This window comes from Bombina bombina, chromosome 6 (genome assembly GCF_027579735.1).
Source record: "Bombina bombina isolate aBomBom1 chromosome 6, aBomBom1.pri, whole genome shotgun sequence".
Taxonomy (NCBI): domain Eukaryota; kingdom Metazoa; phylum Chordata; class Amphibia; order Anura; family Bombinatoridae; genus Bombina; species Bombina bombina.
In genome coordinates, this window is record NC_069504.1 from 1152779015 (window position 1) to 1152792579 (window position 13565).

The window sequence follows — 13565 nt, forward strand, 5'->3', positions numbered from 1 at the left end:
ATCCAGATTGCATGGGGTCAAACAAGGAGTTGGTGGACAGGAAGTGTCTACCAACTCCTAGTTCAATATGGTTTGTAGACACAACTAAGCTAAAAATCCTAACAGCTTTAATCACAATATGAAAGCTCCCAATATATTTACCAAATTTCCAAATCTGATATTATTCTAGTAAGAAGATTCCCTGAAGTGTGAGGGAGCTCCTTGGAAATCCTTTGCGTAAGAAACACAGGACAAATAGAGATTTTCCTCATTGGAATATTCTTTCCATTAATCATAAATATTAAGTGCTGGTGCACTGAGTCCTTGTACGCTAACAGACACATCCAATATTACAATAGAGTGTATCAGAACTAAGCTCTAGCATTATATAATTAAATATAGGAAACAAGGTTTTACAGCACCGTAGAAAAAGACAGTAACCCAATGTAAGACGACAGAAAGGCTGATGATATATAATTAAAACATCCTCTTTATTAGTGTATCATGGATAAGAAAAACAAAGGCACAATAGACACAGACCTGATTACCGCTGACGCGTTTCCTGCCCCATTAGGCACTTCATCAGAGCTAACTCACAGGTGTGTGAGGACTCCTTAAAACAAGGTGTAAACCCTCCCACACCTGGTGCATAGTAAATCACAAGTATTGACGAATCACATTCAAGACATAATACAAACGTAAAAATAGAAAAACTATACATACATTGAGATGGACTACAGAATAAAGAACAATGTTTCCAAATTGCAAGTAAACTTAAGACAAAAGTTATTCAATTGCACATCTATGCTTAACCAAAATTAAAGAGCAGAGCACATTCCTTATTATTAGACATAGAACCAACTTTAGGAAGAATATGTACATTCAAACTAAGCAGACCTAGAAATCATCTGTCCATAGCACTTAGTTAACCTCCACTACGAGAGTCATTACTTTCTGATAGTATTTTACAAAATATATTCATTCCTAGCAATGTGAGACTTACACGTAATAAGCAAGTTAGTGGTATATAAACACAGCATAATGAGACCTGCTCGAGTTCAAAACCAAATAAAATATTGGATAAAACAAGAGCGGACACACTAGCATATATCAAATGCGGTCAGGCAGGCAATTTTATAATAAGTTCAATTTTAACCAAAATTATATGTAGGCATAGGTATAATGATAAACTATCAGAAAGTGATGACTCTCGTAGTGGAGGTTAACTAAGTGCTATGGACAAATGATTATTATGTAATTTAGTTTTTGTATTTTTTGTAATTTAGTGGGGGTTTTTTGTAATTTAGTTTAGTTGATTTAATTGTAGGTAATTGTAGGTAGTTTAGTTAATTAATTAATTTATTGATAGTGTAGTGTTAGGTTTAATTGTAACTTAGGTTAGGATTTATTTTACAGGTAATTTTGTAATTATTTTAACTAGGTAGCTATTAAATAGTAAATAACTATTTAATAGCTATTGTACCTAGTTAAAATAAATACAAAGTTGCCTGTAAAATAAATATAAATCCTAAAATAGCTACAATGTAATTATTATTTATATTGTAGCTATATTAGGGTTTATTTTACAGGTAAGTATTTAGCTTTAAATAGGATTAATTTTTTTTAATAAGAAATAATTTATTTTGTTAGAATAAAATTATATTTAACTTAGGGGGGTGTTAGGTTTAGGGTTAGACTTAGCTTTAGGGGTTAATACATTTATTAGAGTAGCGGCGAGGTCCGGTCGGCAGATTAGGGGTTAATACTTGAAGTTAGATGTCGCAGATGTTAGGGAGGGCAGATTAGGGGTTAATACTATTTATTATAGGGTTTGTGAGGCGGGAGTGAGGCGGTTTAGGGGTTAATACATTTATTATAGTGGCGGCGAGGTCCGGTCGGCAGATTAGGGGTTAATAAGTGTAGGTAAGGTAGCGGCGACGTTGGGGGGGCAGATTAGGGGTTAATAAATATTATGTAGGTGTCAGCGATGTTAGGGGCTGCAGATTAGGGGTTCATAGGGATAATGTAGGTGGCAGATTAGGGGTTAAAAAAATGTATTAGAGTGGCGGCGATGTGGGGGGACCTCGGGTTTAGGGGTACATAGGTCGTTTATGGGTGTTAGTGTACTTTAGAGCACAGTAGTTAAGAGCTTTATGAACCGGCATTAGCCCAGAAAGCTTTTAACTCCTGACTTTTTTCTGCGGCTGGAGTCTTGTCGGTAGAGGGTCTACCGCTCACTTCAGCCAAGACTCTAAATACGGCATTAGGAAGATCCAATTGAAAAGATAGGATACGCAATTGGCGTAAGGGGATCTGCGGTATGGAAAAGTCGCGGCTGGAAAGTGAGCGTTAGACCCTTTCCTGACTGACTCTAAATACCAGTGGGCGGTAAAAAGCAGCATTAGGACCCCTTAACGCTGGTTTTGACGGCTAACGCAGAACTCTAAATCTAGGTGATTGTTCTTTATTCTGTAGTCCATCTCAATGTATGTATAGTTTTTCTATTTTTACGTTTGTATTATGTCTTAAATGTGATTTGTCAATACTTGTGATTTACTATGCACCAGGTGTGGGAGGGTTTACACCTTGTTTTAAGGAGTCCTCACACACCTGTGAGTTAGCTCTGATGAAGTGCCTAATGGGGCAGGAAACGCGTCAGCGGTAATCAGGTCTGTGTCTACTGTGCCTTTGTTTTTCTTATCCATGATACACTAATAAAGAGGATGTTTTAATTATATATCATCAGCCTTTCTGTCGTCTTACATTGGGTTACTGTCTTTTTCTACGGTGCTGTAAAACCTTGTTTCCTATATTTACTCTTTACCAAAGGGAAATGTAGGGGAGCCCTTTCAGCATCTGAGAGACAAGCCGGGACGCTGTTCAGATCTTTGCAGTGTCTGCAACTGTTGCACCAGACTCCACGGAGGAGGAGGGGATACCATTCATTTGTTTACCTGAATCTCATTTACAACGGATACTCATCTCTGGATTAAGTGAGTTTTTTTCCATACTTATATTGTTGGTTACTCCGGTCTTTTCACTCAATATAGTAATGAGTCTTTCATGTGTAAAGGGTAAACGAATTATCTATGTGGTTGCAACTCAGTGATACAGGATTATCAAGTTTGTTTCACTCTGGATAAGGCTATACGCTTTTTTGACAGTATTACTAATCATTGCATACTGTCTTACAATATATGATTTGCCTCATTCTTTATATTTAAATACAGTCCGGACTCTTTTGTGCAAATTATATAATTAAATACCTGGCGCTTGGAGTCCTGAGCGTTCTTGACTTTTTCAGCGATATCATGTAAAATTCTGATAAGATTCTTTTCTTTCAGGAATTCATCATTTAGAGTTTTTCCGACACAGAACTCGAGAGCAGAAAGTACCTTTTGGAACCGGCCTCTGTAGTGCGGCTGATGAAGAGCATTTTTGAGCAGCCTGAAGGCATGATGAAAAATCCATGTCATACATTTTTCACACAATAATCAAACAAAAGTATTAGCATTTATCTGTATGTTCTTCCAAAAGATCATGTGTAAAATCTAAACCACAACAGAGCATGCCCAAGATCATTACCCCCAACAGCTCTGCCCACAACAGTATACACACAAGATCTCTGCCTCTCTACAGAGAACATGCAAGATCTCTACCCCTCTACAGAACACCAAGATTGCTACCCCCAACAGAGCACACGCAAGTTGTGCAACATATCTACCCCCAACAGAGCACACGCAACATATCTACCCTCTATAGAGCAAACTCAATATCTCTACCCCCTATAGAGCACACGCAAGATCTCTACCCCCTACAGAGAACACACATAATCTCTACCCCTCTACAGAACACCCCTAAGATCTCTACCCCCAACAGAGTACAGGCAAGATCTCTACCCCCTACAGACCATACTCAACATCTCTATCCCCTACAGAGCACACGTAAGATCTCTACCCCAACAGAGCACACACAAGATATCTACCCCAACAGAGAACACACAAGATCTCTACCCCAACAGAGCACACACAAGATCTCTACCCCCCCAACAGAGCACACAGAAGATCTCTACCCCCAAAAGAGCACAGACAAGATCTCTACTTTCTACAGAGCACATACAAGATCTCTACCTTCCATAGAGCTCACACAAGATCTCTACCTTCTACAGAGCACACACAAGATCTCTACCTTCTACAGAGCACACACAAGATCTCTACCTTCTACAGAGCTCACACACGATCTCTACCATCTACAGAGCACACACAAGATCTCTACCTTCTACAGAGCACACACAAGATCTCTACCCCAACAGAGCACATGCAAGATCTCTGTAACGGTACCAACAGGATACCAAGGGTTAACACCAGGGAACAATGTCGTGAATAGGGAATAAGCAATTCACAACCCAGCCAGTTTTCAGGTTTAAAACAGAATGACATTTATTAAAAGGCTATGCCTAGTATTTATGCAGGTCTGACCCCCCAGATGGGGGTTGAAAGAATGTTGTACATTAGATGGAGGGCCCACACCCTTGACATGATACAATAGATTTACCTTGCTTAAGCTGATAACAATTTAAACACAAGACACATTTGGCTTTTCTTATCACCTAAGCATCTGCTCTCTGAGGGTGATTAAACAATGGACTGTTTATCACTAACTTTAATGACAGTGCACAATAGCTGAGGCTAAAGCTGAACACAGTTAACTCCTTCAGTACTGACAGAAGGGTCTGTCACATCTACATAGCACAATATACAGCCTATAGACAACCTTTCTTACATTATAGTCCAGAAGTGGCTAGGTTTGCCACAATCTCGACCTTCTACAGAGCACACACACAATCTCTACCACAACAGAGCACACACAAGATCTCTACCCCTAACAGAGCACACACAAGGGGGGGGTAGTTATCAACGCGTCTACTTTTCCTGCCTTCGCCGGCCCAATACACCCACCTAAGCTCACCTCACATCGCCGCCGCGGACCTGCAAAAATTTGCCTAAGTTATCAATAAATCTGTCAAAAAGCCGTGCACCAAGTACGGGGCGATGAGCAGCGAACTGTGAGAGTTATCACTCATCCGATCTCGCTGTTCTTCGGCTTTTTTACAGCTTTATTGCTAGCCTGTCACTAAGCACCCACACTAACGACACTGTTCTACCTCCTATACCGGCACCCCCCGATCCCCACACAACTCAATAAAGTTATTAACCCCTAAACCGCCGCTCCTAGACCCCGCCGCAACTCTTATAAATGTATTAACCCCTAAACCGCCGCTCCCGGACACCACCGCAACCTACATTATACCTAGTAACCCCTATCCTGCCCCCCCTATACCGTCACCCTCTATAATAAAGTTATTAACCCCTATCCTGCTGATCCCGCACCTCGCCGCAACTAAATAAATAGTTTAACCTCTAAACCGCCGCTCCCTCACCCCGCCGCAACTATAATATATGTACTAACCCCTAAACCGCCGCAACCTATATTAAATTTATTAACCCCTATCCTGCCCCCCCTACACCTTCGCCACTGTAATAAGATTATTAACCCCTAAACCTAAGTCTAACACTAACCCTAACACCCCCTAACTTAAATATTAATTAAATAAATCTAAATAATATTTCTATTATGAACTAAATTAATCCTATTTAAAACTAAATACCTACCTTTAAAATAAACCCTAATATAGCTACAATATAAATAATAATTATATTGTAGCTATGTTAGGATTTATTTTTATTTTACTGGCAAATTTCAATTTATTTTAACTAGGTACAATAGATATTAAATAGTTATTAACTATTTAATAGCTACCTAGCTAAAATAAAGAGAAATTAACCTGTAAAATAATCAGCCAATAGAATGCAAGCTCAATCTTATTGGCTGATTCAATCAGCCAATCAGATTTTTCCTACCTTAATTCCGATTGGCTGATAGAATCCTATCAGCCAATCGGAATTGAAGGGACGCCATCTTGGATGACGTCCCTTAAAGGAGCCTTCATTCGTCGGTAGTCCATCGGGCCAGCAGGATGTTCCGTGTCGGAGGTCTGCAAGATGGACCCTGAAGAAGAAGATTGAAGACCCCGCTTGGAAGATGACATCGCCCGGATCGAAGACTTCTTCAGCGCCGCTTGGAGGATCACTTCATCAGATGGAAGACTACTTCAGTGCCGCTTGGAGGATCACTTCATCAGATGGAAGACTTCTTCAGCGCCGCTTGGAGGATCACTTCATCGGATGGAAGATTTCTTCAGCGCCCCTTGGAGGATAACTTCTGCCGCTCCGGATCTCCTCTTCAGTTCCATCTCTGCTCGGCTGAGTGAAGACGACTCAAGGTAGGATGATCTTCAGGGGGGTAGTGTTAGTTTTTTTTTAAGGGGGGTTTGGGTTAGATTAGGGGTATGTGGGTGGTGGGGGGTTTTAATGTTGGGGGGGTTGTATTTTTCTTTTACAGGCAAAAGAGCTGAATTCTTTGGAGCATGCCCCACGAAAGGCCCTTTTAAGGGCTGGTAAGGTAAAAGAGCTTTAAACTTTTTTTAATTTAGAATAGGGTAGGGCATTTTTTTATTTTGGGGGGCTTCGTTATTTTATTAGGGGGCTTAGATTAGGTGTAAGTAGCTTAAAATTGTTGTAATATTTTTTAAATGTTTGTAACTTATTTTTTTTATTTTTTGTAACTTAGCTTTTTTTATTTTTTGTTCTTTAGTTAATGTAATTGTATTTAATTGTAGTGATTTGTAGTTAATTTATTTAATTAATTTAATGTTAGTGTAGTGTTAGGTTTAATTGTAACTTAGGTTAGGATTTATTTTACAGGTTTTATATTTCTTTTAGCTAGGTAGTTATTAAATAGTTAATAACTATTTAATAACTATTCTAACTAGCTAAAATAAATACAAAGTTGCCTGTAAAATACATATAAATCCTAAGATAGCTACAATGTAATTATTAATTATATTGTAGCTATCTTAGGGTTTATTTTACAGGTAAGTATTTAGTTTTAAATAGGAATAATTTATTAAAGTATAGTGTAGTGTTAGGTGTAATTGTAACTTAGGTTAGTTTTTATTTTACAGGTTAATTTATCTTTATTTTAGCTAGGTAAGCTATTAAATAGTTAATAACTATTTAATAGCTATTGTACCTAGTTAAAATAAATTGAAATTTGCCTGTAAAATAAAAATAAATCCTAAGATAGCTACAATATAATTATTATTTATATTGTAGCTATATTAGGGTTTATTTTAAAGGTAAGTATTTAGTTTTAAATAGGATTAATTTAATTCATAAGAGTAATATTATTTAGATTTATTTAATTAATATTTAAGTTAGGGGGGTGTTAGGGTTAGTTTTAGACTTAGGTTTAGGGGTTAATAATTTTATTACAGTAGCGGCGGTGTAGTGGGGGGCAGGATAGGGGTTAATAAGTTTATTACAGTGGCAACGGTGTAAATAAATTTAATATAGGTTGCAGCGGGGTCCGGGAGCGGCAGTTTAGGGGTTAATACATATATTATAGTTGCGGCGGGGTCAGGAAGCTGCGGTTTAGGGGTTAACATGTTTATTATAGCTTGCGGTGGGCTCCGGGAGCAGCGGTTTAGGGGGTAAACACTTTTTTTTAGTTGCGGCGGTGTAGGGGGGACAGATTAGGGGTGTTTAGACTCGGGGTACATGTTAGGGTGTTAGGTGCAGACATCTCCCATAGGAATCAATGGGATGTCTGGCAGCAGTGAACTTGTACTTTCGCTATGGTCAGACTCCCATTGATTCCTATGGGATCCGCCGCCTCCAGGGCGGCGGATTGAAAACCAGGTACGCTGGGCTGTAAAAGTGCCGAGCGTACCTGCTAGTTTTTTGATAACTAGCAAAAGTAGTCAGATTGTGCCGCACTTGTGTGCGGAACATCTGAAGTGACGTAAGAATCGATCTGTGTCGGACTGAGTCCGGCGGATCGAAGCTTACGTCACAAAATTCTACTTTTGACGGTATCTAGGGCTTGATAACTTATGCGAATCAGCCTCGCCACAAATACGCTGCGGAATTCCAGCGTATTTGAGGTTGACGGCTTGATAACTACCCCCCAAGATCTCTACCCCCTACAGACCATACTCAACATCTCTACCCCCAACAGAGCACATGCAATTTCTCTACCCCCTACAGAGCACATGCATGATCTCTACCCCAACAGAGCAGAGCACACTCAAGATCTCTAACCCCAACAGAGCAGAACACACTCAAGATCTCTACCCCAACAGAGCAGAGCACACTCAAGATCTCTAACTCCAACAGAGCAGAGCACACTCAAGATCTCTACCCCAACAGAGCAGAGCACACTCAAGATCTCTAACCCCAACAGAGCACATGCAAAATTTCTACCCCCAAAAGAGCACATGTGAGATCTCCACCCCCTACAGAGCAGAGCACACTTAAGATCTCTAACCCCAACAGAGCATACAGAAGATATCTACCTCCAAAAGAGCACACGCTAAATCTCTACCCCCTACAGAACACACACAAGATCTCTACCCCTAACAGAGCACACACAAGATTTCTACCTCCAACACAGCACATGCAAGATCTCTACCTCCTTCAGAGCACATGCAAGATCTCTACCGCCAACGGAGCACACACAAGATCTCTACCCCCAACAGAGCACACACAATATATCTACCCCCTACAGAGCACATGCAAGATCTCTACCACCAAAAGAGCACACACAAGATCTCTACACCCAACAGAGCAGAGCACACTCAAGATCTCTACCCCCAACAGAGCACATGCGAGATCTCCACCCCCTAAAGAGCAGAGCACACATAAGATCTCTAACCCCAACAGAGCACACAGAAGATATCTACCTCCAAAAGAGCACATGCAAAATCTCTACCCCCTACAGAGCTCATACAAGATCTCTACCCCCTACAGAGCTCACACAAGATCTCTACCCCCAAAAGAGCACACACAAGATCTCTACCCCCTACAGAGCTCACACAAGATATCTACCCCCAAAAGAGCACACACAAGATCTCTACCCCTAACAGAGAACATGTAAGATCTCTACCCCAACAGGGCACACACAAAAACTCTACCCCCAACAGAGCACACACAAGATTTCTACCTCCAACAGAGAGCACACAAGATTTCTACCTCCATGAGAGAGCACACAAGATTTCAACCCCAACAGAGAACACGCAAGATCTCTACCCTAACACCACATGCAAGAGCTCTACCCCCAAAAAAGCACTCACAAGGGCCTCTAGTTATCAAGGTCTGTCGGACCTGATCTGACAGTGCGGATCAGGTCCGACAGACCTCGCTGAATATGGCGAGCAATACGCTCGCCGTATTCAGCATTGCACCAGCAGCTCACAAGAGCTGCTGGTGCAACACCGCCCCCTGCAAACTCGCGGCCAATCGGCCATCAGCAGTGTTGTGTCAATCAATCCGATCGTACTCGATCGGGTTGATTTCCGGCGATGTCTGTCTGCCTGCTCAGAGCAGGCGGACAGGTTATAGAGCAGCGGTCTTTATGACCGCTGCTTCATAACTGCTGTTTCTGGTGAGCCTGCAGGCTCGCCAGAAACACGGGACCTCAAGCTCCATTCAGAGCTTGATACATATGCCCCAAGATCTTTACCTCAGCAAAGCACAAACAAGATCTCTACCCCTAACAGAGCACATGCACAATCTCTACCCCCTACAGTGCACAGTCAATATCTCTACCCCAACAGAGCATATGCAAGATCTCTACCCCAACAGAGCACACTCAAGCTCGCTATGTCAACAGAGGATACACAAGATCTCTACCCCAACAAAAGACACACAAGATCTCTACGCCAACAGAGGACACACAATGGAGTCGATTTACTGAGCAGCGGATGCTGCAATCTACCCCTGAAGTTTCCAGCTCACTGGAAACTTAAGATAAGAAGCAGTGGTAATAAGACCACTGCTCCTTAACTCGTCCGCCACCTCTGAGGTGGCGAACTGCAATCATCCCGATCCAATACGATCTGCATGCTTGATATCTCCTGCTAGTGGCTGATTGGCTGTGAATGTGCAAAGGGTGGCATTGCACAAGCATTTCACGAGAAATGCTTGTGCAATGTTAAATGCTGTCAGCATTTAGCGATGTCGGGCGGACATGATTTGTTACAGCGAATCATGTCCGTCAAACATATAATAAATCTACCGAAAGGTCTCTACCACAACAGAGCACACACAAGATCTCTAAGCCAACATAAGATAACATAAGATCTCTACGCCAACATAAGATATCTACATCTTATAGAGCATGAACAACATATCTCCCCTAAAAGGAGCAAGTACAAGATATCTACATCTTACAGATCATGAACAACATATCTACACCCAAAGGAGCAAGTACAAGATATCTGCATTTTAAAGAGCATGAGTAACATATCTACCCCCAAAGCAGCAAGCACATGATATCTACATCTTATAGAGCATGAGTAACATATCTACACTCAAAGGAGCAAGCACAAGATATCTACATCTTACAGAGCATGAGTAACATATCTACCCCCAAAGCAGCAAGCACATGATATCTACATCTTATAGAGCATGAGTAACATATCTACACCCAAAGGAGCAAGCACAAGATATCTACATCTTACAGAGCATGAGTAACATATCTACCCCCAAAGCAGCAAGCACAAGATATCTACATCTTATAGAGCATGAATAACATATCTACCCCCAAAGGAGCAAGCACAACATATCTACATCTTACAGAGCATGAACAACATATCTACACCCAAATGAGCAAGCACATGATTTCTACATCTTACAGAGCATGAGTAACATATCTATACCCAAAGGAGTAAGCACAAGATATCTACGTCTTATAGAGCATGAGTAACATATCTACCCCCAAAGCAGCAAGCACAGGATTTCTACATCTTACAGAGCACGAGCAACATATCTACACCCAAAAGAGAAAGCACAAGATAACTACATCTTACAGAGCATGAGTAACATATCTAAACCCAAAGGAGCAAGCACAAGATATCTACGTCTTATAGAGCATGAGTAACATATCTACACCCAAAGGAGCAAGCACAAGATATCTACATCTTACAGAGCATGAACAACATATCCACACACAAAGGAGCAAGCACAAGTTATCTACATCTTACAGAGCATGAGTAACATATCTACACACAAAGGAGCAAGCACAAGATATCTACATCTTACAGAGCATGAGTAACATATCTACACCCAAAGAATTAAGCACAATATATCTACATCTTACAGAGCATGAACAACATATCTACACCCAAAGGAACACGCACAAGATATCTTCATTTTATAGAGCATGAGTAACATATCTACACCCAAAGGAGCAAGCACAAGATATCTACATCTTACAGAGCATGAACAACATATTTACACCCAAAGGAGCAAGCACAAGATATCTACATCTTACAGAGCATGAACAACATATCCACACCCAAATGAGCAATCACAAGATATCTACATCTTACAGAGCATGAGTAACATATCTACACACAAAGGAGCAAGCACAAGATATCTACATCTTACAGAGCATGAACAACATATCTACACCCAAATGAGCAAGCACAAGATATCTACATCTTACAGAGCATGAACAACATATCTACACCCAAATGAGCAAGCACAAGATATCTACATCTTATAGAGCATGAACAACATATTTACACCCAAAGGAGCAAGCACAAGATATCTACATCTTATAGAGCCTGAGTAACATATCTACACCCAAAGGAGCAAGCACAAGATATATTCATCTTATAGAGCATGAGCAACATATCTACACCCAAAGCAGCAAGCACAAGATATCTACATCTTACAGAGCATGAACAACATATCTACACCAAAAGGAACAAGCACAAGATATCTTTATCTTATAGAGCATGAACAACATATCTACACCCAAAGGAACAAGCACAAGATATCTTCATCTTATAGAGCATGAACAACATATCTACACCCAAAGGAGCAAGCACAAGATATCTACATCTTATAGAGCATGAGTAACATATCTACACCCAAAGGAGCAAGCACAAGATATCTACATCTTATAGAGCATGAGTAACATATCTACACCCAAAGGAGCAGGCACATGATATCTACATCTTATAGAGCATGAGTAACATATCTACACCCAAAGGAGCAAGCACAAGATATCTTCATCTTATAGAGCATGAACAATATATCTACACCCAAAGGAACAAGCACAAGATATCTACATCTTATAGAGCATGAACAATATAGCTACACCCAAAGGAACAAGCACAAGATATCTACATCTTATAGAACATGAGTAACATATATACACCCAAAGGAGCAAGCACAAGATATCTTCATCTTATAGAGCATGAGTAACATATCTACCCCCAAAGGAGCAAGCACAAGATATCTTCATCTTATAGAGCATGAGTAACATATCTACACCCAAAGGAACAAGCACAAGATATCTACATCTTAAAGAGCATGAACATCATATCTACACCCAAAGGAGCAAGCACAAGATATCTTCATCTTATAGAGCATGAACAATATATCTACACCCAAAGGAACAAGCACAAGATATCTACATCTTATAGAGCATGAACAATATAGCTACACCCAAAGGAACAAGCACAAGATATCTACATCTTATAGAGCATGAGTAACATATATACACCCAAAGGAGCAAGCACAAGATATCTTCATCTTATAGAGCATGAACAATATATCTACACCCAAAGGAGCAAGCACAAGATATCTTCATCTTATAGAGCATGAACAATATATCTACACCCAAAGGAGCAAGCACAAGATATCTTCATCTTATAGAGCATGAACAATATATCTACACCCAAAGGAACAAGCACAAGATATCTACATCTTATAGAGCATGAGTAACATATCTACACCCAAAGGAGCAAGCACAAGATATCTTCATCTTATAGAGCATGAGTAACATATCTACCCCCAACAGAGACTACACACAATAGTACCCTAACAGAGCATACTGAAAATATCTAACCCTAACAAATCTATCACAGTCCCTACATAAAAGAATAAAAGGTGGCTTTCCAAATCTGGTTAAAAAAAAACGTCTTTATTCTGCTAGAAGTCAGCAACATTTCTGGAATCCAGCCCCTTTATTAAGGTAACAATAAGTGAATATGAAAACAACATATTTAAAAAAGAGGCCAAACAATTACTTTCAAGTGGGATTATACCTTATATAACATCACATAGACTTCCAATGTTTATCCCTACCTGCATTTGAAAAGATTATACATCTCATTTAAAAACAAATTAAAGAAACAGCTTGTAATTTAAAGGGGAACTAGGCTAAATGGGAACCAATGAGAACTACATTCACATTTTCAGTGTGGTTTCTTTTGTATATACAAGGTCACATGGTCGGTTAAAGGGTTTACACAACATATATTAAGTTGCTGGTATAATATTGTTACGGTACCAACAGTGTACCAAGGGTTAATACCAGGGAACAACGTCCTGCATAGGGAATCAGCAATTCACAAACCAGCCAGTTTTCAGGTTTAAACAGAATATCTACTT

At 40.1% G+C, this 13565-nt stretch overlaps 1 protein-coding gene across 1 annotated transcript in view; it reads right to left on the reverse strand.

Annotated features, from left to right (window-relative positions):
- Positions 1–13565, reverse strand: part of LOC128664933 (phosphatidylinositol 3-kinase C2 domain-containing subunit gamma) — a 491959-nt gene that overhangs the window by 200082 nt on the left and 278312 nt on the right. The window contains exon 8 of the mRNA XM_053719726.1: positions 3246–3426. Within this exon, the coding sequence (XP_053575701.1) occupies positions 3246–3426 (181 nt within the window). The remainder of the gene's footprint in view (positions 1–3245; positions 3427–13565) is intronic.